General features: G+C 52.6%; 7 protein-coding genes across 8 annotated transcripts; 1 reads left to right on the top strand and 6 right to left on the bottom strand.

Annotated features, from left to right (window-relative positions):
* Positions 1 to 189: 189 nt before the first annotated feature.
* GGTG_04009 (hypothetical protein) lies at positions 190 to 4,308 on the bottom strand. Its single transcript, XM_009221798.1, has one exon. The coding sequence runs from the start codon at positions 3,540 to 3,542 to the stop codon at positions 1,281 to 1,283; it is 2,262 nt and encodes a 753-aa protein (XP_009220062.1). The 5' UTR covers positions 3,543 to 4,308; the 3' UTR covers positions 190 to 1,280.
* A 1,171-nt stretch (positions 4,309 to 5,479) lies between these two features.
* Positions 5,480 to 6,676, bottom strand: GGTG_04008 (hypothetical protein; the record flags this gene model as incomplete). Its single annotated transcript, XM_009221797.1, has 3 exons — positions 5,480 to 5,818; positions 5,914 to 6,169; positions 6,426 to 6,676. The coding sequence occupies 3 exons, from the start codon at positions 6,674 to 6,676 to the stop codon at positions 5,480 to 5,482; spliced, it is 846 nt and encodes a 281-aa protein (XP_009220061.1).
* Positions 6,677 to 7,625: 949 nt separating this feature from the next.
* On the bottom strand, positions 7,626 to 12,953 carry GGTG_04007 (the record flags this gene model as incomplete). 2 transcript variants are annotated; one of them, XM_009221796.1, is made up of 2 exons in its annotated part: positions 7,626 to 9,702; positions 9,823 to 12,953. In XM_009221796.1, the coding sequence occupies 2 exons, from the start codon at positions 12,758 to 12,760 to the stop codon at positions 7,853 to 7,855; spliced, it is 4,788 nt and encodes a 1,595-aa protein (XP_009220060.1). The 2 variants fall into 2 exon arrangements, with proteins under 2 accessions (XP_009220060.1, XP_009220059.1); XM_009221795.1 differs by having other exon boundaries at positions 7,853 to 12,760.
* A 124-nt stretch (positions 12,954 to 13,077) lies between these two features.
* Positions 13,078 to 14,617, bottom strand: GGTG_04006 (proteasome component PUP1). Its single transcript, XM_009221794.1, has 2 exons — positions 14,373 to 14,617; positions 13,078 to 14,256 (listed from the first exon to the last, which is right to left on the bottom strand). Exons 1-2 carry the CDS (start codon positions 14,496 to 14,498, stop codon positions 13,567 to 13,569), a joined length of 816 nt encoding a protein of 271 aa, XP_009220058.1. The 5' UTR covers positions 14,499 to 14,617; the 3' UTR covers positions 13,078 to 13,566.
* Positions 14,618 to 15,957: 1,340 nt separating this feature from the next.
* Positions 15,958 to 16,448, top strand: GGTG_04005 (hypothetical protein; the record flags this gene model as incomplete). Its single annotated transcript, XM_009221793.1, has 3 exons — positions 15,958 to 16,018; positions 16,089 to 16,259; positions 16,432 to 16,448. The coding sequence occupies 3 exons, from the start codon at positions 15,958 to 15,960 to the stop codon at positions 16,446 to 16,448; spliced, it is 249 nt and encodes an 82-aa protein (XP_009220057.1).
* A 130-nt stretch (positions 16,449 to 16,578) lies between these two features.
* Positions 16,579 to 17,705, bottom strand: GGTG_04004 (hypothetical protein; the record flags this gene model as incomplete). Its single annotated transcript, XM_009221792.1, has 4 exons — positions 16,579 to 16,677; positions 16,948 to 17,025; positions 17,531 to 17,594; positions 17,695 to 17,705. The coding sequence occupies 4 exons, from the start codon at positions 17,703 to 17,705 to the stop codon at positions 16,579 to 16,581; spliced, it is 252 nt and encodes an 83-aa protein (XP_009220056.1).
* A 761-nt stretch (positions 17,706 to 18,466) lies between these two features.
* GGTG_04003 (hypothetical protein) lies at positions 18,467 to 21,170 on the bottom strand (the record flags this gene model as incomplete). Its single annotated transcript, XM_009221791.1, has 11 exons — positions 18,467 to 18,515; positions 18,577 to 18,606; positions 18,733 to 18,823; positions 18,952 to 18,970; positions 19,176 to 19,395; positions 19,532 to 19,580; positions 19,691 to 19,735; positions 19,938 to 20,102; positions 20,246 to 20,315; positions 20,757 to 21,083; positions 21,156 to 21,170. 11 exons carry the CDS (start codon positions 21,168 to 21,170, stop codon positions 18,467 to 18,469), a joined length of 1,080 nt encoding a protein of 359 aa, XP_009220055.1.
* Positions 21,171 to 21,293: the final 123 nt, after the last annotated feature.

The raw sequence follows: 21,293 nt of genomic DNA, 5'->3' as shown, positions 1-21,293 counted from the left end.
AACCTCAACCTGACGAGCTCGAAAAAGGGGCATGGTACCGGAAAGCCAGCTGAGGCTGATAATCCCTGTCAGTTCCCGGCACCCTATTGGCTCGCTCCCAAAGCTAATCCGGGGCTTCGACCCCACTTGCGCCGCACGTTGCCAAGAATCTCCGACCTTCATTTCCGCCAACATCGGTGGAATGCCATTGTGTCAGGTGAACAACTCGACTTTTCATTGAATCGTAAAAACATGTCCATGCCTGGAGTAGAGCTATCATGTGAGGACCGCCAAAAGTACCACTATTGCGGTGGCCTCTAGGTAAGAACTAATCTGGTCGTGTCGTCATAACTTTTGAATAAGAGCAAGATAAAAGAAGAAGCATCAATGGCAAGGGCCGATTCCTTGCCGTGAGCCTCCCTGCAATAACTCCGAATCATGATACGTATGAAGTTTGCAATGCAAGGTGCGAAAGCCCTTGACCCAGGGTGCCGCGGAATTAAGGAGCCAGAACGCGAAGGAAGCGGGTACGGAAAATGTGAAGAAAAGGAAGAAAAATAGCACCGAACCATGGCATAGAAAAAGCTTGGACGGCAGAAGATAAATCGCAACGATAAAGCAATAACAAGAAACTAGGTCATAATCATATCGTATCGTGAGCTCTTCGCCTTCTTGGGGTCGATCGTCTGAATGACGAGCTCCGCCAAGATCTTGCACGTATTCGGAAAGAAAAAGATACAAGTGATCAAGTTGACTTGAAGCCCCGCGACGAGAATAACGTATGCAAAAGAACAGAGCCTGACAAATGGTCCAGAAATACTGTACTATGAGACGCAAGTGTCCTTGTCAATATGATCGAATGCAGAGTGGCAACAAATACGAGCGAGACAAAAGGTCGAGAGAGATGAAACCCGGAAATAAAAGCCGGAAAATGAGAGAAAAAAAACAGCGAGTAAGAATAAGGAAGTGACAAGAAGAAGGCCCCGGAGGGACGAAGGCCGGGAACTCGGTTGGAAACAAGTGAACAGTAGCCGTCAATCCCCCTCGGGCATCATGGAAATGCTGCCCGAGGGAGGTGGATATTAGTCGATTAGGGGGTTGAGTGACATCTTCAACCACATAAACCGGCGTAAATGCTGCGTCGTCCGAAGGCTGCTATTGCCATCCGAAGCGGTATCTGGTCATCATAAGAGTGTCGTGAAAACAAAAGAGATATGGTATCCATGCGGAGTTTGAACGAGTGGGTAGGGTGCGTCCCCTGTTTCTTTATTTCGCCAAGGGCAGGGCAACGACGTGCAAGATCAGAAGGGCGACTCCGATCCGCGCTGGTTGAGATCTCGGCTCCGCAGCTCCTTCAGCCGGTCGTCGATGTATGCCAGCCGCCGTGCCAAGTTGTCGCGTCCGGGAGCGCGGCCCTCAATGGCAGCAGCCGAAGGCGCACGAGCACGTACACGGCCAGCTACGACAGCACCTTGTCCCGAGCTGAAAAACGTAGGTTGCGCCATCGGAGGCTGGTACGTGTGCACGGTGGAGTAGGACCTGTTGCGCGGGCCACTCAAAAACACATCGGCGTCATTTCGGGCCTCCGAGGTCGGTTGGAACATGCGATTTGGGAAGCTGAAGGACGTGCTGGTCATGGAGAATGGCGACCCGAGCCGAGGTGGCGGGTTCGCAGGTGGGGCCAGCTGTGCCCTGCTGGGAGGAGTTGTGGGCAGGGACGGCGGAGCCTGGCGTTGTGGCTGGTGGCTTCGGTCGGCCAGGGACGATCCGAGGGAGCCTGTGGTCCGGGGAATGGAAAAGTCCATGGACGAGCTTGCGCTCGGTGGCGCCTGTCCAAAGGTGGCGGCGGTCATCTCCGCATCACTGGGCACGTGGTCGCCCGCTGACGATGACGACATGTTCCCTTTTGTCGGGTCGGTCCAAAAGTCACTCCCCAGGCTGGGTCGTTTGCGGCGCATCTCATGCTGCGACGCCCTGCCGCCAGCCAAGGCTGTACTGCGCCTCTTATGCATGCCTGCACGGCTGCTGAGCCGCGCGGGAGACTGCAGCGTGGCGCGACGCTGACCCACGGCGCTGGACGGGGCCTGTCGCGTTGTGTACGCGCTGCCTGCGGAAAGACCCAAAACTGCAGCTAGCGAAGTGGTCGAGCTTGGCCCGTAGCTGTTTGGGACGACAAACGGCGAGCCAAGTCGCCGCGGCTGGTCAAAGGAAAACGAGGGCTGCCGGGGCGCCCACTGGGTCCGGTTGTTCGGCGGCGGAGGCGCGTGGTCGGGAGTTACCATTGGCTTTTGGGGAGTTTTCATGGCTATTGGCTTCGCGGCTGCTGGCTGGGGCGTGGCAACATCGGAGCCGGCTAGCTTCGCGAGGGGACCATTCGGCTGCATAGAGTCTGCTGTACTCAGGGCCAGCGACATGGCAATGTCGTTGGTGGCAAATGCCGAGCCAGTGGGCTGGACGGGAGTCGACCGGTGATTCCAGTGGCGCGTGGCCGCGTGCACGAAGGGTGTTGGGCTTCGCGACATGTACCGAAGGCCTAGGCCTCCTCCAGGGGCAGCTGCCCTCAGCTTGCAGAGCTCGCGGAGGTGCTTTCTGGTGGCGGCGCACGTGTGTGGCCATTCGATGAAGGTTCCGGTCGCGTTTGCGACCGGTGTTGAGCTTCCACTCTTCAAAGAATCCGTAGGGTCCGTCCTCTTGGAGGCCTTGGACCCCTTCCAGCTTTTTTTGGCCTCCCGGGCGACCCTGAGGCACACGCCATGTGGCGGGATGCAGCCCTTGCCAGTACGAAATGGTGTCACCCTCGGGTCTTGCAGGTACATCATGTAAGTTGCCCACAGGTGCGAGCTCATGGGCTTGGTCCACGGCGCCCTCCGACTCCTCCCGCGGGCATGCGCGCTGGTCGCGTCCTGCGATTCTACATCTTGCATCGATTGCTTGACAGACTCGGGTTCTGGGCTGAAATCGGAGAAATGCGAGAGGCGACTGAAAAGAGACGCGTTTGTGTAGGTGGAGCGAGATGTCGATGGCCTGCTTAGGGAGGAGAAGTCTGGTTCGGGGCTAGATTCGCCATCGGTGGAGCTGCTAAACGCCGAGCCCGTGGACCAGTTGGGGTACCTATTGGGTGAAAGAGAGGGCGCGATACAGGGCGCGGGCGTCTTGGGGATTGAGAACTGGCGGCCTCGCAAATTCAGTGACAGGTCGTGGTCCATATCATCATCGTTCTCGTGCGACATGAGACTGTGGCGGCTTATGTCAACAAACGCGCACGCCATGTCAACGTCATGGTCCGCCGCAATTTCAGGCTCTTCGATGCTGGGAATCGGGATATCGGCGGCGGCGACCGACGCGAGGAAGTGCTGCGTGGGAGCCGAGAGGGGGTTCTGGGCCGAGACAGCTCGGCGCTTGAGCTTGAAGCGCGGGCGCGGTGGTGACGGCGCCCTCGAATGAGAGCCACCATCCCTTGCCATGGGCTCGGGAGTCCTAGGCGTGCCACAGCGCGCCACGCGCAACGGCGCCATGGGGGCTAGGGATGGTATCGGGCCGGTGAGAGGCGAGGATGCCATCATTTCTTGGGATCCTGCGCCGGTTGGAATGCGATGATGGACGCGTCGTCATGTAGGGATTAAGCGGCAATAATGAGATGCGGATGAATGTGGCAAAAGACACGCGACATGCGCAACACAGCACGCTCCCGTTGTCGGCCGGCTGTTTTTGTCAAGGGCGTGATTTCGGAGGATGGAGGGGGTTGTGTTGATAAACAAGACGATCCTCAGCAGGCGATCCCGGCTAGGTTGCGGTAGGCTAGCGCCTGGGCCAGAACATGGGCGGCAGGAATGGCGACAACAGGACAAATTGGATGGCTGGATCCCGGGCAAAGAAAGCCAAAGGACGACCTAGAGCAACGCCACAGCCCGTGGGTGCTCACACAAGCGCACGAGGCAGAACAAAGGCGCGATGGTCCTGTTGTCTCAGAAGCCAAAGAAGAAAAGGGGCCCCGTGGGTGGGTGCACGGCGTGCGAGGGATGTAAGATGTTTAACGGCTTGCCTGGGTCCCCCCTTGGCCCTTGGTGTGCACGTAATATTATCGGACGGCCACCCCTGCCCGAAAGCGGATGCGCTGCGATGCGATGCGATGCGATAGGAAGTCAACGAGATATGCCAGGAGTGCATGAGGGGAGCTTCTGGAAACAGCGACTAAAGAAATAGAAATAGAGAGAGGGAGAGAGAGAGAGAGAAAGCGCGACTAAGTCGATATGGGACGGCTGAGAGTAAAAACGAGGCAAACGGGACGGACAAAGAATTGAATAAAATAGAACATGAAGCGAATGCAGCTCTCTGCAGCAGAGCAGTTTGGTTGTCAGCTTTCAGAAAACAAGAGCAAATCTGCAGCACCCAGAGGGGAAAGCATTGAGGATAAAGTCGAGGCACCCAGGACCGGGGTGGGAAGGCGCTAACAGGCGACAAATGTGGATGCGATGGGCGGTGCTTGTCGTGCGGTGATGCGTTGTGCGAGGAAGGCCCTATCCTCCCATCTTGTCCTCGGAGGGGACCGCACTGTGAGCCCCGCCCTGGCAGCCAATCAGCAAAGGTTCTGGCCAAGTATCGAAGCTGGCAGATAGCTTGAGGTCTTATTCATGCATGTCCAAACATGGAAGAATCGATAATCGAGATTTGTTGCTCCCCGTGGTGCGCCGCGGCACGCAGTTCTGGACGAGACCAGACTCCCCATCTCGCCGTGTGCTTCCAAGCGGTGGAGCAGGGCATGCTGGCTTTTCAGGATTATGTCTTTGCAGGCGGGCACAACGGGCTCGAACTGCCGGATCGACTCGTCGTCTCGTGTTTTATTTCCGCTATCACAGAGTTGTATTTCTGTTGCGAGCCGCCAGCAGCCCCCCCAAGCCGGTACGGTCTGGGCAGGAATGGTGACAGGGGAGGATGCCCCCAGCCTATTAGACACCGTACACAGCCATCCCACGCGGCCAAAGCAGATACAGTCTAAGTCGAGAGCACACCAAGGCCATCGTCGCACGGGGAGAATCCCAACTCGGGCTAGGCTTGATGCACCCACTTGGCAGCAGTGCAGCGATGCAAGAACCGAGAACAAACACGGGAGTGGGCCAGAGAAGAAGATGCAGCGACGGTTGCTCCATTGGCCAGCAGGACGATTGCAACGGCGCGGGGACCAGGTGGCGGCCCCTCCACACCCATTGGCCCACGACTGGCACCTTGGGAGTTACCTTGGGCTGGTGGTGGGCGCGGGCGGGAGCAGCACGGTCAACTCACCCTGAGAGCTTGCCTCCTCATCTGAGGCATATGTCTCGACAACCCAACGCATGCACGTTCCGGATGCCAATGGCTCGGCCTCCTGCCCTTGATGACAACATGTCCGCGACGGCGGCCCATCAGTTTATGCAAGAGAGACGCCCGCGGTTTGGATGGTTGGATGGGTGGATGGGAGAGATGGGCAGGCCTGCAGAGGCTCTGGGTGGCCAGACGTGCCAGACTAATCCCTCTCCCAAATCAAACCGCAGATGAAGCCGCGCCAGTGAGCTTTGCTCTTTTCTTTTCCGCACCTCTCCTCCCTCCTTGGTCCACCCGGCCGCCGCCTCTGGGCCAGGGAAGAGGGGGGGGCGTACTGCAGTCCAACCTGCCAGTCGGCTTTTTTCTTCTCCTCCCTTGTCCTCTCATCCTGTCTCGACCTGCCGCGCCCGTTTGATACCACCCTTCCTCCGAACAGGCAAGGCGTGTCTGCATGCACGAACGCATTCTCAGCAAGGAAGCCGACGGCGGCCATCTCTACCACGCACGCTCGGCCGCCTCGCGAATTCGAGAGGCTGGCAGGCTGTCCCGGTCTCCCCGTCAGTTGCCATGCCCACACCCCACTCACCAAAAGGTCCAGGTACCTTAGCTGGGTAGGTGTGCATGTGATTGGGGAACCTGTGTGTGCTCCTGCCCGACGACGGCCGACGCATGATGGCTTCCAGCCCTAGGCGTCAATTGAACGAGGGCCGACAAACGAGACCCGGGAAGGACCCGCCGACGCGTCTTGTTCGCGTCCCCCTCGCGTTTTCCGCCGTGCCCCACCTTTTGGTCCCCACTCTGGCCGCGGCCAGGGCGGGCAGCTTTGCGCACACACTGTGTCCAGCCAAGGTCGGCAACCACCACCACCTCTGCGGTGCTGGCAGATGGATCGCTGTACTTCCATGACCGCACATGGTGACATGGAAAAGGACAGGACAGGACCTGTCAGTCGCGCGTCTAGGCTTGCAGTAGCTTGCAGTAGCTTGGCCGCCGCAACCCGCCCAGTGCATGCTGCTCCTCTGGGAATCCCTCCAAGCAAAATGTCCACTTTTGGTAGACTTCGGCCTTCCCCTGGCTCAACGCTTCTGGCGTGCTCGAGTCCGTCTCCCTTGCGTTTTGTTTTACCCTTTTTTTTTTTTGCTGCCCACCTAGCAATGACAGGTCTGCGTGGATGTGGTGTGCGCGCTGGCATGGTCTCTTTGGGGCCACGATGTTGACAGCAGCCCACTTCGAGGGCTGTGGCCCCGACCATTTGATAGGCTAGCATCACACGTGCGCGCACACCACCCCCAAGTGCTCCGCTGCTGCATATTGCTGGCGCATAGTCGATACCGTCCGATAAAAGCGGCGGGATAGACATGTCGAGCGCCATGATTTCAGCACATTGATACACATCCATTGGAAGTCGAACTGGTGAGCCCTCCCACCAACACCCGTGGGCCGTCTCCATCCTCTTTCTCCGCCGACCGATGCGGCCGATGGGGAACAGTTTGGTCCCGAGAAGGGCGGGCGGGGACAAGCGAAGCCGGGGAACATGCGCACGCCATGGTTTTGTTTACTCTAGCTCGGGTACGTGCGTACATAAAAAGGGACGACGGTGGACTGCGTGGCAAGGGGAGGAAAGGCGGTCTGGTAAACGGGCAGAGAGGGAATGGACAAGCGAGACATAGAACGAGGGAGAGAAACAAAATAGGAAGAAAAAAAAAACACTCCGTTCCCAGATTTCAAAGCTACTAGCGGCGCTATCCGTATTTTCAGGGTCCCCGGGACGCCCACACTCTTCGCCGTCGCAAAGATCCGATGCTACCTATACTGCTGCTGGTCTTATATTCCTCGAAAGGACCCTTTCTGCGCCGAGGCTACAGGTTGAAAAATCCTGTTTCTCACCCTTTGTCGGTGGGCCCTCCCACCTACTCAGCAGCGAGGGGAGATGAATGGACCACATGCAGGCGGTCGTTATGGGTGAGGTGTAAATGCCTCTTGTCGATGAAATATCACGCGTGCTGGCAGCCGAGCGCGACCCCCGGCACGCTGACGACAAAAAAAAGAGGCAGTCCCACCTGAATAAGAGGAAGGCTGCGAGGATTATAAAAGCAGGAATAACGAATACTAAAAGGAATGAAAAGAAAAAGGAAAAAAAAAAACAAAAATGAGGAAGCCCATAACACCGACGATGTTAATTCCTGGGACCTACAGCTGTAAAACTGGCACCTTTTTGGTGGTGGGTGTGCCCCGGTTCGTGGCCAATGTGGTGGTGTAGCCTGCTAGATCCATTACACCAGAAGCTCCGAGATGTCCTCGTTTGACAGTTGCATCAACACATGCTCTCACTTTGGCACAATACATAAACGCTGATATGTTGTTCGTGTAGTGATACCGAAAGCAAAGGATACGAGAAAGATTAATGCGCTATCAAAAGAGCCATCTTCTCCGCGGTTGCTCCGACATGATGGGTTTAAACAAAAATACACATGTTTCGCTTCCCCAGCCATACCATCCCAAATGTACCATTGCACGCAACGTGCCACGCTTCTAGGGGAGGGGCCCTTGCAAACCAAAATATTGTTCGAGGCCTTCAGTCGTCATCGGTCATGTGCCAGACGTTCGGCCCCGCCCGCTGGACGCTGCCCCTCAACCGCGCGATCGCCGCGCCGCGCTTCTGCAGCCTGCCCCGGATCTGCGCCTTCTCCGGCTCCGTATACCCGCTCAGCTTCTTGCGCGGCGACGGCCCGAGCGTGCCGGGGCTCCCGTTGTACGACATGACCGACGACCCCAGCGCCCCCGGCGAGAAGATGGTCCGCGACATGCGCTTCTGCGGCGTCGTGAAGGGCGAGTTGTCCCGGCTGCCGGGGCCGACAGATCCCTGGAGCCGGAGCTTGCGTAGCTGGTTCTCCAGCACGTCCACGTCGCCGCTGCGCTTCTCGACCATGCTCGTCATCTTCATGACCGTGCGCATGACCTGTTCCACCGTGGGCGCCGCCGTCGCATGGCTGCTTCCAGCCCCACCGCCGCCGGCCAGGCTCTTCCGGCCCGGTCCGGTCCCGAGGCCGGCCCCGGCCGTGGCCATCCGAGCGCGCAGCATCGTGAGAGACTCTTCGGCCTCAACCAGCAGTTTCGAGAATGCTGTAAACTGCTTCCGTAGATCTGCCTGCTGCGCTGCCTGCTCCGCACTCAGCGGAAGGGACCGCAGCGCCGATGTCTGCTCTGGGTCCATACGTGCCGCGATATTCTTCTTGAGATCCATTTCCTTTACCCGCAGCCGCGCAAGACCTCGGCTCAGCTCTTTGCATGCCTCCATCGTGCTCTCCAGATCTTTCACGCGACCATCCTCGAGCTCATCCCGTAACTCCTGGGTCAATATTTGGTCCACGTCTTCGGCGTCGCACAGCAGCCAATCATCTGGGAAGTCCAAGTCATGCCGGCTCTTTCGCGACGAGTCAGAATACTGTCTGAGCTTGCCCATGTGCCCAAGGATGTACTCCTTGAGATGGCGCGCATTGAGGCCGAGTGTATCCACCATTCGGTTGATGTCGCGGAAGAGCACCTCGTTTTGCTCAGCCACCGTCCTTCCGGCTTCGGGCACGTTGCCTGCACTCGTAGCAAATTCAGCGAGGTGCAACGTCGGTTGGGGAGGCTCGTTGAGATACTCCTGCAACCACTCGTCGTCTTGATCTGATAGGGTTTGTGATTCCTCGGCCGCCTTCCTGGCCTGTGCCTTTCTCTGCTCTTCGACATTGGGGTCAGGGGTGACACGCCTTGGAGGTGCCGTCGCCGTCGACCTGGCTGTGGCGGAAAGGCCGCGAACTGAGGGCTGTCTGGAGGCGCCCAGAATCTGCGACGCCATCCCGGGAGCGCTGACCGAGCGCGACTCCGACCTGAACACTCGTGGGGGCACGGCACCGCGGACCGGGCTGGGCGAACGTGGACTTGTTGTGAGCGGTTGAGAGAATAGTGGTGGGTTGATATCACCAAACAGCCGACGGGTGCCCGGTGGTGGGTCTGCGGCCGGGGTCAGTGAAAACACACTACCCCCAACGCCGCCAAAGGAGCTCTGAGGGGTGAATCCGGGAAAGCCGGTGGTTGCCGTCGGACTGAGGTCCTTGGCCACGTCGACGCCACTACCTTCGCTCTCACCGGCCGAGCCTTCGCCGCCGTCGTCCCCAGATTCTTCCTCGTCCTCGTCGAGCTCCGACAGGTCACCTTCGTCATCATCGGAACTGCTAGGGATAGGCTTTTCGGCTACGTCTTCTTCCTTTGGCAGTTTAGGCGATGACGTCGAGACCGGAGGAGGCTTTGCAGGCAAGACGCCCGGCGGGGGAGGAAGGTTGTCCAGCTTGTATATGGACTTCTCCTTGATGGGGTCTGGCGGGAGCGGCGCTTCCTCTGGGATTGCTGTAGGCTCTGGGCTAGGTTGGGTACGAGTTTCTACAAACGATGGAGGGTCAGAAACCTTGACTTTGGTGGGTGATGCTGGCACCGACCCGCGAGTCCTGGTTGTGGAGGCCGATGATCCAGATGAATCAAAAAGGTTGAAGGGCGTCTTACTTGTGGTATCAGGTGGCAGAGGCGTTGTCGAATCAGGTTCAACTTTGATGTCTGGCGACTTCCTTGCGGGGGTCTGAGAGGGTGCCCCAAAAATGCTGGTCGAACTAGCTGGCTTGGTTGAGCCGCCAAAGAGTCCGACCGAGGAGGCGCCACCGAACAGCTTGGATGGTGCTGGGGTAGTGGTGGGCGTTGTGGATGCGCCAAACGGGCCTGCGCCGACAAACAGGCCAGGTCTCGTCGCCGGCGGTGTAGTTGTGTCGCCCTTGTTGCCAAAGATGGATGGCTTGATGTCTGAAGAACCCAATGCAGGGCCGAACGTGTTTGGCTTGTCCTTCTGTTCTGGGCTCTTGGGTGCGAATGGGTTCGGTTTGTCGTTCTGGGCTGGCGGAGCTGAGGTCTTGGGCGCGAAAGGGTTGCTGGGCTTGTCGCCCTCGCCCGGGGGTACCGCCGCTTCGGTTGTCTTTGGTTTCTCATTCGATATCGCTGATCCCGACGGCGCGCCAAAAACCGACTTGGAGGCGCTCGGGTTCGACCCAAAGAGGCTAGACGTGGTAGGAGCCGACCCGAAGAGTCCGCTTGGTTTCGGCTCGGTGGGCGCGTTGGAAGCGGATCCGAACAGGCCGACCGGATTCTGTTGAGCAGGCGCGCCGACGGGGGTGCCGAAAATGCTGGTTGGCTTCTGTTCGGCAGGGGCTGGTTTCTCCGCCTCCATGGTGACCTCCTTCGATTCTGGGCTGGGAGCAGCAGCAGGTGGTGACTTGGCTGCGTCTCCCAGCGACAGACCAAATCCGGAGCCGAAGAGAGAGCCACCCCCGGACCCTGTCGACGGTTTCTCGTTGTCTTGGGCAGTCTGGGGATCCTGCTTGAAGGTCGTACCAAGAACGAAGGGGCTAGAACCAAAGGGAGCGCCACCACTGCCGCCAGCGGCCTTGGCAGCCGGGGGAGGGAATGACGTGTTCTGATCCATTGCCATATCCTGCGATGCTGAGGCAAACGATCCTGACGGCTTGCTAGACGCAAAGATACTACCGCCACTGTTGGCACCGCCAAGCGCCCCAAAGCCACCCCCACTGGCAAAGGCCGAGAAACCGCCCGAGGCGGGGGTCGATGATGTGGCGGCGCTGCCGAAAACCTTGTTGGCATCGGCAGACCCGGCGGCGCTGCCAAAGGCAGGTTGGCCGAACGCCGCCCCAGCAGTGGATGAGGCCCCTGTCGCCCAGGGCGATGCCTTGGCCGCTCCCAAGCCACCCAACGAAGAGGTCTGACCAAAAGCGGATACCGCTTGTCCGCCAATAGCGGATGGCGATCCAAAAGCAGGGGCTCCAAATGTTGACCCCGAGGCACCAGACGTATTGCCTCCGAAGGCGGTGGAACCGAAGGCCGTGCCAGTCGAGGGGGTACTAGTTGACGATGCACCCCAGGGAGATGCCTTTGCACCTAGTACCGGGGCGCCTCCAAACGCTGGCGCCGCAGCCGCGGGTGAACCGAACCCACCCGGCGCCGGAGAAGCAGCAGCCGGTGAGCCAAAGCCACCAGGCCTTGTTGGAGACGTCACGGTGGCAGCTGGAGGAGCGTCACTCTGGGCGGTCGCGATGCCTGGGTATGTCGAGCCCTCGCGAATGGAGTCGTTGTAGACGATCCACCAGACGGCCAAGACGCCCTCGTTGTTTAGCGCCCAGAGCGCGGGTAGCGGGCCAGGCGACTCCTCGATCTCGTCCGTCGGGATTGGCTTGAACACCTTGGCCTTGCTGGACAAGTCGAGAGCCGTTCCGATCGGGAATGTGTCCATAAAGTCTTCCCCCATTGGGAGTTGAGCCCGCTTAGTGTCGTCGGCGAACTCGGTAGTAGTAAAGACGTTGGTGATCTTCTCGGCAGGGACGTCGCTGGTCAGCGGGGTTTTGGACCGGGTCAGAAGACCTATCGCCTCTCTCGACGTGGAGGAGACCAGGAGGACATCTTGCAGGTTTGGCGGGAAATCCTTCAGCCTTGCTATGGTATGGTGAGGCTTCTTGTCGAAGGTATATGGCTCCACAGGGTCCGTCAACTTCTGGAAAGTGAAGGTTGGCGCTGCGCCCTTCTCTTGTTGCCGGGTGATGACATGGTAGGCCGAAGTGTTGTCATCGCTTGTGGCGTTGTGGATCGCCATGAACACATGGTTCTCCAGCCAAACCACGGACGCGACATGGAAATCGCCCAGGGCAGGCGGCTTGGGTATGTCGGCCTGGTGCGCGCCATCCGGCTTGATCTGCGCAATCGATCCGTCAGCCAGGCCGGCGACGAGCTGCTTCCCCTTGGTGCTCCAGGCGGCGCAGGAGACACCGCCACGAAGCACGGCCCCGTTGGGGCCCGAGACCAGGCCTCTCGTCTTCAGGTTGGCGATCAGCAGGTTCCCGTTGTTGGTGACGGCGATGACGAGCTCGGCCAGTTCGGGCATCGGGTTGGGCACAAGGGCGCGTAGGGTCTCGCCGCTGGTCGATATCTCCATGGCCGGCTGGGTCGAGCCCTGTGAGAGCGACTGGACGTCGTACACGGCTAGACCGCCACCGGTTTCCGCCGAGATGACGAGGTACTGCTCATCGGCCGTGAAGGCTAGCTGTGATATGCGTACGGGCAGCGGGAGCTTTGCCTGGGGCTCAAACGGGCGGACTTCGTTCTCTTCATCGGGCTTGGGCGCCTCGAAGCCCTTGCGAACGGACTCGGTGGTTGCGATGTGGACTGCGTCGGGCCCGGCGGCGGCGATTAGGCCCTTTTTGGGGGCGATGCTGATCAGGGATGCGGTCGGGGAGGGAAGGTCGGTCCATTTCGGCGTCAGCTGAAGCTTTGCGTCGCCGGCAATCGTGAGGAAGCCGAGGCTTTCGGTCTGGATGACCTCGAGATTCGTCGCCTGGGCTGCAGCTCCTGCGGCCGGCGAGGCGCCAGCGAAGCCGCTGAAGGCCATAGCTGCCACCAAGTATCCGCCTCTTGGGGAGTTGACCGGTGTCCTGCTAGCTATCCGAGCTTCGCATCGAGTGGGTTTCGTGAATCGCTCGGGTGCTGGGTGTTGGCTGGAATCCCAAATATCGTAACCGTGGAGTTGCGTGCCTTGGGAAAAGAAGGACGCGCTGGGCGTAAAAGTGGGCCGGCGCGATTGAGAAAATCGTAGAACCCCTGCAGCTGAAGTTTCCGGCAAGCGATGAAGCTTGGGCCACCGTGGGCCCAGAAACAATCAATGCCATCACCCAGATAGTGGCATGTCTAGCTTAGGTGGGAGGTAGTGGGTAGCCTCAACTCTTGATGGAAACATACATGTGCCAACAAGAGATTCATATATAATATTTGAAGTATGCCCTGGGTCGACAGGCACATGCGTACTACTATGGCAAGAACTAACGATTACCTGAGTCCTTAGCACCCAAGTAGTTTACGCCGTAGCATTCACTGAACCGGGGAACAGAGAGGTGGAATGCGAATAAATGCAAGAAAAGAACGCCGTCTATTTCAGACCCAGGAGTCATAGAGTTACATGCAAGGCGCTCGCCATTCATGATGCGGCGATCTACCATGTCGGTCATGTCCATCTGTTTGTTTGGTAGCATTACCGCCATGCCCAAGCGCAACCTGCCCCCGTCCCTAGCCAAGGCCGTTCTCTCGGGCGTGGAGGAGGTACATGACATTACGGCCCCCTTGGCCAGTAGGTATGACCCTGCGCCCCACGCTGCCGTACGTGCCCTCTGCTCTTGATCCATGCCAGCATAACAGACACGCTCATGAGTCGATCTCCATGCCTTCCGTCGCGGGTGGTATCTCGGTAACGCTGACCAGGTTGCTCAGCTCGCCCTTCTTCACGATCCTCTGGTTGAGGACGGCGGTGGTGCCGCGCGCAAACTTGTACGTCTGCAGCTTCTGCGACCGCTCGTTGGGGGTAATGTAGTTGCGCAGCAGCGTCGTCTTGTCGGCCGTGATGACGGCCACGTCGACGTTGCTGCCCGAGCCCAGGTCGTTCCAGATGCCGGCCTGGATGGCGTCGCTGCACAGCTTGATCGCCTGGTCGCGATCCAGTGAGGCCTGCCACTGCGTCTCAAACACCGACATGGCGGCCAGCGACCCGGAGCCCATGGTGACGTAGGGGAGCTTGTCGGTGCTGCCGTGCGCGTGCACCGTGAAGAGGTGCGTGCCCGTGGGGTCGACGCCGGCCACGACCAGGTAGGCACCGATGTGGCCCTGGTACTGGAAGAGGTGCTGCTTGAGCATGGTCATGCACGTCACCACGCGCGGCTTGCGGCCCGTCGAGAGCGAGTGCAGCTCCAGCTGCGACGAGATGATGGCCGTCGTGAACTCGGTGTCGGCCGCCGTGCCCGCGCCCGCGCACCAGATCTGCGGCGAGATGTAGTGCAGCTTCTCGCAGTTCTTGTCCGCCACGATCGGCCCGCTCGTCGCCCGGGTGTCGGCCGCGATCTGTCAAGCCAAGCAAGCCGAGGCGACTCCTGTCAGTGGTGGTGGGGCGTAGGATGAGAGGACGGGTCCGGTGGCAGCGCTCGCGTCTGATCGGGGCTCCTGCGCGGAGAACTTACCACGACGCCGTTATCGTAGATGCAGCCGACGATGGTGGTGCCCGTGCTCGTGGCCTTGGGGAGCGGCACTCCGCGGGCGTGCAACGCGTTATTGCGGTTGACGTTTGAGAAGTCGAAGCCGGGCATCTTGGGCGGTTGAGGGTATGGAGCCGTCTACAAGGTGTGGTGATGATCGGTCGCCAGTTTTCGGCCTCGTCGACGTTGTGGCGGCGGCGGTGGTTGTGAGGTGGGAGCTCGGGGTCGGGGTGGTGCCTACCTTACGTATTGCGGCAGCCTTGTGGTGTCTGGAGGGTCCCGCTGGGAAGGTCGGACGTAGCAGCTGGACCCCCGCCAGAGCTTGGTCCCGCCAATCGAAGGCCGATGGGAGGTACGTACCAGGAGCATGCACTTAGGTGCAGATATTAACAGCCGCGAAACAATATACACCCATTCACATCACGATATTTACAATTTATCTGTTATTATACTCTGGACCTCACGCAAAAGATTCTTATTCTTATATACCTCATCTACTGTGCTAGGATTTTCCCCCTCGCCTATCACATTTGAGCATGCGCCTTCTACCTCCTCCTTGCCACTTACTTGCCGTGACACGTGACTGCTCCCGCTTGGACTATTGCTGCATGAATGCCTCCAGCTCCAACTCGAAACACAAGAGGTAGATAACGGAGGGAATGTCGCAGGTTTTCACTATACTGAATACGACATGTGATGCGTCTCGTCTGATTCTGCTTGATTAATCCCACATGCCCATGCCTATCATCACAATCAGTCCTATTAACATTGAATATGCAAGTTGACAGAACGCAACATCCTCTGCGTTCGTACCATGTTATGTTTTGATGTTGGCCAAGACTCGGCGCAGCAACCTCCAACAAATATCAACAAAACAAATGCTCCTCATTCAGTCATGTCACAAAGTAGACAGTATATACTGTCATGAGGAAGCCTTAGGCATAAATATCAGATGCCTGAGGCATCGGAAGAGCGGTCCCCCTGCCTGGAAGCGTATGACGCTTCCAGGCGTTAGGAGGGAAGCTTAGTAAGCAAAGAGGACAGGGAGTTACGTGTATATAAAGGGCAGAGGCCCCTACGGGACCCTGCACTTTAAATCCTTTTTTCCTTAGAGCATATTAACCGAAATAGCCTTACACCGTGCTTATCCCTTTTACTTGCAACAATTATGAGCCCGGCGACTTTTAAACCCTTTAACGTAAAGTAAAAGGCTTAGCAGCACGGATTTATTCCTTTTTTACTACCTTTATTAAATCGTTCCCAAACGCGCTTTTCCAAGCGCGTTTATCCACCTTTTCCTTTCCGCAATTTTTTTACGGAAAAATTCCTACGCTTTTAAAACCTCCTTCGACAAAATTTTTTTTGCCGAAGCAAATTTCGTTGTTAATTCCGAACGTTGCTAAAAACCTTTATTAAATTTTATTTTTTTAACTTTTACATTTTTACGCTTTTAAAGCTTCCAACCCCTTGTTTTTTACCGCTTTACTTTTACGAACTTCCGGTTGCTACCAGTTATAAATAGTACGGATAACGATTTTTTCGTAATAACGTTGCTTAAAAATTAGGAACAATGGTTTACGTAATTTACGGCGTTTCGTTAAAACGCATTAATTTTAAGGATTTAAAATTAGGTTAACCTTAATTTAAAGTTTCCGAACGACGTATAGGCCGACGAAACCTTAAATTTTGACTTTTTCGTAGCAAAGGCCCGGGCCAAGCACGTTAAAAACCATAAATTTAAACGCCTGGCTTGGCAAACGATTTTTTCGACCGAAAAAAAAAAGGTTCGTTTAAAAGCTTGGCAAGGCAAAAGCAAAGCTACGCAAAAATTTAATCCCGAACCTTTCCAAGCCTTTTCGGTTTTTACCGAAGGTAATTTTAAAACCAAGCACAAAAAAGCGCTTAAAGCAAGGGATACCGCGAGCAAAACCGTTTCGAAAAAAATTACAACCCTTTTTAAATGGATTAACTTTTTTGTAAACCTTATCGCGCTTGCAAACGCGCAATTAAAAGCTTAAGCCAATAATTACGTTACTTTTTGTAGCACCATTATTTGCTTAAAAACGTTTTACGTTCCCACTTCCATAATAAAAATTTAAATAATTTTTTAAAAGTACCGCAATACGTTTAAAAAGGCCGCTAGCATTATAAATGTTAACCAATGGTTTTTAAAGTTTTAAGCGATTTTTATTTAAACCAAAATTAAAAACGTTTTTAAAGTATAAAGCTTTACGCTTATGCTTAACTTTTTTAAGTATATGGAACGTTTTAACCCTTTTTGGGCAAAGCGCTACCGTTAAAAAATAATTACGGGCGATTTTACGGGAAAAATGGATATTTTAATTACCAAATTTTTAACGATTTTTTTTTAGTACCGCATTAATAATTCGGGCATTAAAAAAAAGCTCGCGTTTTTAACTTTTGGGGGCGCATTTAAAAATAAAAACGAAAAAGCTAAAAACATTTAGCAAAATAACGCAATAACGTACGGATGCCCGGTTTGCATTTAAAACTATCCCTAAAAGCCGGAAAATTATTGGAAGCTCGTTTACGTGCTTACCGGCAACTCCGAACGCTTTCGCAATAAGCCAAACAACGAAAAGTGCAAAAAAATTAAAAAGTTTTTGGAAAAAAACCGCTAAAAATTATTTAAAAAATCCTTCCTTTCCAAAAGCAAGTTTAAAAATTCCGTTTGGGGGAAGCAAACCAAAAACGCGTTAAATTTCGGTCCCCGAGCTTTAAAAAAAAAGTAAAATTTAAACGCGGCCGTACTTAAAGTGCTTTTGCCTTAAAGCGTTTTTTTGGCTTTCGATATTATAAAAAACATTTATTTCGAAAGCACGTTATTCGATAATTGCGGTTCGCTTTATATCGTTAACAATAAAAAGCGCTTCGATAAAAAGTCGTTTTAGTCGTTAAACGGTACCGAAACGGTTTAATGCGGCATTTAATACCTTTCGATTTTGGAACGTAGCATTCGTACGCTTTTTGGCTCTTTAAACGGAAACGGAAACCTTAAGCTTTATAACGTCGTTTTAATAAAAGGCTTTTATATTAATATTATTTCGAAAGCCCGCTTAAACGCTAAAAGGGTGTAATTTTACGGGAAAAACGCGATTTTGCGCATTAAAAAGGTTACCGACGGGAAAATAATTAAACGCTTTTAACGCAAAAATAACGTAATGTTTTATAAATACAAACTTATTGCTATTTATTTTGTATTAACCACGTTGCAATTTTTTTTAAAAAATACGGTTTTAACCTTTGCAATTAAAAAATTTTTACGCCGCAAGCGTGCTACGCATACGTAACGTCCATTTTCGAACTTTACGAAACCGCGAAAAGATACCGCCGATTTTTAGCACTTGCGCAATGGTTATTTAGGATTACAAACGCTAAAAACTTTTGTTTGAAACGCCCGGAACGTTAAAATCAAAAAACCCAAACGGATTAAATGCAAAGCATGCGCAATAATTTATGTTATAGCCGTCGTTTCCAAGCGCTTTATAAAAAGGGCCATGCGCCCTTTTTAAAAGGTTTGGTTTAACCTATTTAATTACCTTAAATCGAAATTAAAAATAAATTAAGTTTTGCTATTAATGGACAAATATAACGGCAAAACCTAAAGCTTTACATTTTTAAATAAAAAGGAACCGACGGTTACCAAAATCCTAAAAAAATGGAAAGCGTAAGTAAAAAAACAATACGAATTGCTTATTGCTACCTTTAAATACGACCAAAAAAAGTCCATTATACTTATAAAAGGGTTTTTGGAATACGAAAAATGGGCTTAAATTAAAAGCATCGTTATCGAAACCTTACCGTTATATACTTACAAACCCAACGGAATAATTAAACGTACGGAATAAAACGTTATTACAAAGGGAATACGCATGCGCAAAAGCGCAAAACTTTTTAAGCATTTATAGCCAAAAGCGGTTTACGCTGCCGTTTAGCTAAAAAATATAAATTTTTTACCGTTAAAAAGCATGCGCGCTTTTAACGATATCTTTTTAAATTAATTTCGGGGGTGGTTCCGGCATTACGCCCCAAAGCTTTTTACGGGTTTAATAACCAATTTAAAACCGGATTGGAACGGCATTTACGCTTACGGGTGCAAAGCTTATCCTTTAAACGTAAAAAGGTTTTATAACGCGGATTTTAAGCATTTTAAAGTTAACTTTCGTACCGGGGTTGGATATTTAATAAATTACCAAGCCTTTAACATTTACCGGATTTAAATTCCGTTAAAAAAAAAGTAATAATTACAAAAAACGTTAAATTTAATAAAAAAAGCTTTTTTAAAAGCAAATAAAAAAAGGACCTAATTAACGTAATTACTTACAATTTGTTGGTTAAATATAACGAAACGAAAAACCCGCTTGCAACCCAAAAAGGAATTGCTAATGCGCTGGGGCTTTTCCAACCGGAAAAACCTTAAGCACCCATTTCCGTTACCAAGCATTAAGGTTAAAAATCGGGGGTGGAAAAACCAGGTCCTATCGTAACCATAAAAGCTAAAGCCGCAAAGGATTTGGCTAATAAGCCGGATCCAAACGCGCACAAATTCCTAATTTTAAATGCTTTAAAAAATGGTTATAAAATAAAGCAAATACGTAATACGGGCTTTTTACGTATGGGCAATTCGTATTACGGCTTTATACGGCCCGGGAAAAGCGATAGCTTTCCGCCGGTAAAGGGTAAAGGTAACGACGAGCCCAAAAAACGACCTTTAAAACCGTTAGGGCTAGTTTTACCTTATAAGGCAATAAGCCGGTCCTTGCTTACCCCAAAACCGGATATGCCAATCGCAACCACAAACGGCACTTTTGCGGCGCCCCCAATCGCGATACCAAAAGCGTTTAAAGCTTTTAAAGGTTTGTCCAAAGCAAACCCAAACGAGCAAAAAGCGCCGCCTTCCCTTTTTCCTCCGGTTAAAAGGGGCAAAAGCCAACCCCGTAAAAGGACGGGCCTTTTGCTTTCGCCCAAAGCCTTTTTTTTTAACGCGCTTTTACCGGATTCGCCAATAATTACGTCCAAAGCGATTCGCGCCGCAACGCGTGCGGCCGCAAAGGAAAAAAAAAAAAAAAAAAAAAAAGGAAAGCAAGCAACGCAATAACCTTAACAACGCCATTTTTTATTACGGCTTAACAATAGCGTTTAACGTTTCCAAACCGAAAATTAAAAACGTTGCTTTTAAAACGAGCTTAATAAACGAAAGCTAGCAAGCTTTTTTCGATACGTATTTGTTTAATTAACAAACGGCGATTAAAAAAAATAACTTTGGCTATTGCCCGGCTTACGAAATAATTGCAATTGCCGTAACGAAAATATTAAAGCGTAATAGCCTTTAAAAAAATAAACGGTTGCATCGAAACGAATTACAACGAATTCCAAAATTTTAGCGAAAATTTAATACGCATTCGCATAAAAAGGAATTTAAACAATTTGTTTTCGGGGAAATTAACGAGTTATTAAAAAAAAAGTTTGGAAAAAAATTTCGAAAAATTTATTTGGTAGCAAAGCTATCGATATTGCCTGGGTATTTACCTATAAATTCGACGAAAACGGTTACGTTACAAATTATAAATCCCGCGCGGTAATTAAAGGTAATTAATAACCTAACGGTTTGGAAAAAACTTACGTTGTTACGCTTGCAACCAAAAGCTTTAAAATTATAATAGCAATTATAGCTTATTTCGATTTTAAAACGCACTAAATTAACGTTAGCAAAGCTTTTTTTTACGCAAAAATTAGCGATAACCATATACCCGTTTACGTAAAATTCCTTTTTAGGTACTACCGAAAAGGATTTGTAGCCCGGCTTAAAAAAGCTTTGTACGGGTTACGGAATTTACCGAAGTTGTAATACTTAACCTTCGAAAAAACCCTTAAAAAGCTAAAGCTTATTTCGTTAACGGAAAAGCCCTATTTATTTATAAGCACAAAACGTAAGGTTTTCCTTTTTTTATACGTTAACAACATAATTATTTTTAACCGTGCTACGCATTTAAAAATGGCAACGAAAGTATTGGACGGTTTTAGGAAAAAGTACAAAATAAAAGAAGGACCACTTAAAGTTTTCCTTGGGGTTTAAATTGTAAAGGACTGTTAGGGGTTAATCGGTGCAGAGGCGGGTGGTTACCGGGTTACGGGCCGGATGCGGTGTTTCCTTTGTCAAGCCTCCGTAAATCTTTTACCAAAGGTGCTATCGCCAACAAAGATTGTTCTTTTTTTAACCTCCCCTTCCCTCGTGCCCCTTCGGGCACCCGGGGTCGGTCCTTTAAGTCCTCCGCGCTCCAAGCGCTTTCGTGCAATTTAAGCTTTACCCTATTTTTTAGCTTCGCCATTATGCTTTGGCCGCGATACCGGTAGCTCGCCGGCATATCCCCGGGGGGTCCGTGCCCGGCTGGCTGCCAGCGCCCCCTTCCTCCTTTTCTGCCGGGCGGTCTCGCCCGTGCATTTAACGCTCCCCGCTTTTTGCCGGGCGGTTTCGCCCGTGCTCCTAACAAGGACAAAAAGGTACAAACAATAACCCTGTACTACGACTTTTACATCGACAAAATCGTTAATACCTTTAATTTCGGGAATAAAAGCGTAAAACGCTCCTTTTTGCCCAGCCAAACGCTTAAAAAAAATTTGGGGGTAGCGATACCCGCCGAAATTTTGGCCATGCAAAAAAAAGTCGGGTTTATACTTTATACGGCCATTACCATCCGCCTAAACGTTGCTTTTGCGAGCGCAAAATTTTCCAAATACTTTACAAACCCAAATAAAAAGCATTTAAAAGCGGCAAACCATACCCTTTTGTATTTAAAAGGGTCGAAATTTTATTGCATCCGGTTAAAGAACGTCCTAAAATTCGACCATTTGCTTTTTGCTTTAAACGCTTCTTTTGCCGACGAC

This window comes from Gaeumannomyces tritici (genome assembly GCF_000145635.1).
Source record: "Gaeumannomyces tritici R3-111a-1 unplaced genomic scaffold supercont2.2, whole genome shotgun sequence".
NCBI lineage: Eukaryota > Fungi > Ascomycota > Sordariomycetes > Magnaporthales > Magnaporthaceae > Gaeumannomyces > Gaeumannomyces tritici.
This window is presented reverse-complemented; position numbering and strand designations above follow the sequence as displayed.

Coding starts and splice junctions, on each gene's coding strand:
- GGTG_04009 (XM_009221798.1), bottom strand. CDS start 3,542: ATGATGGCATCCTCGCCTCTCACCGGCCCGATACCATCCCTAGCCCCC.
- GGTG_04006 (XM_009221794.1), bottom strand. CDS start 14,498: ATGCCCGGCTTCGACTTCTCAAACGTCAACCGCAATAACGCGTTGCAC. Junction 14,257..14,372: donor TCTACGATAACGGCGTCGTG/GTAAGTTCTCCG, acceptor TTGGCTTGACAG/ATCGCGGCCGACACCCGGGC.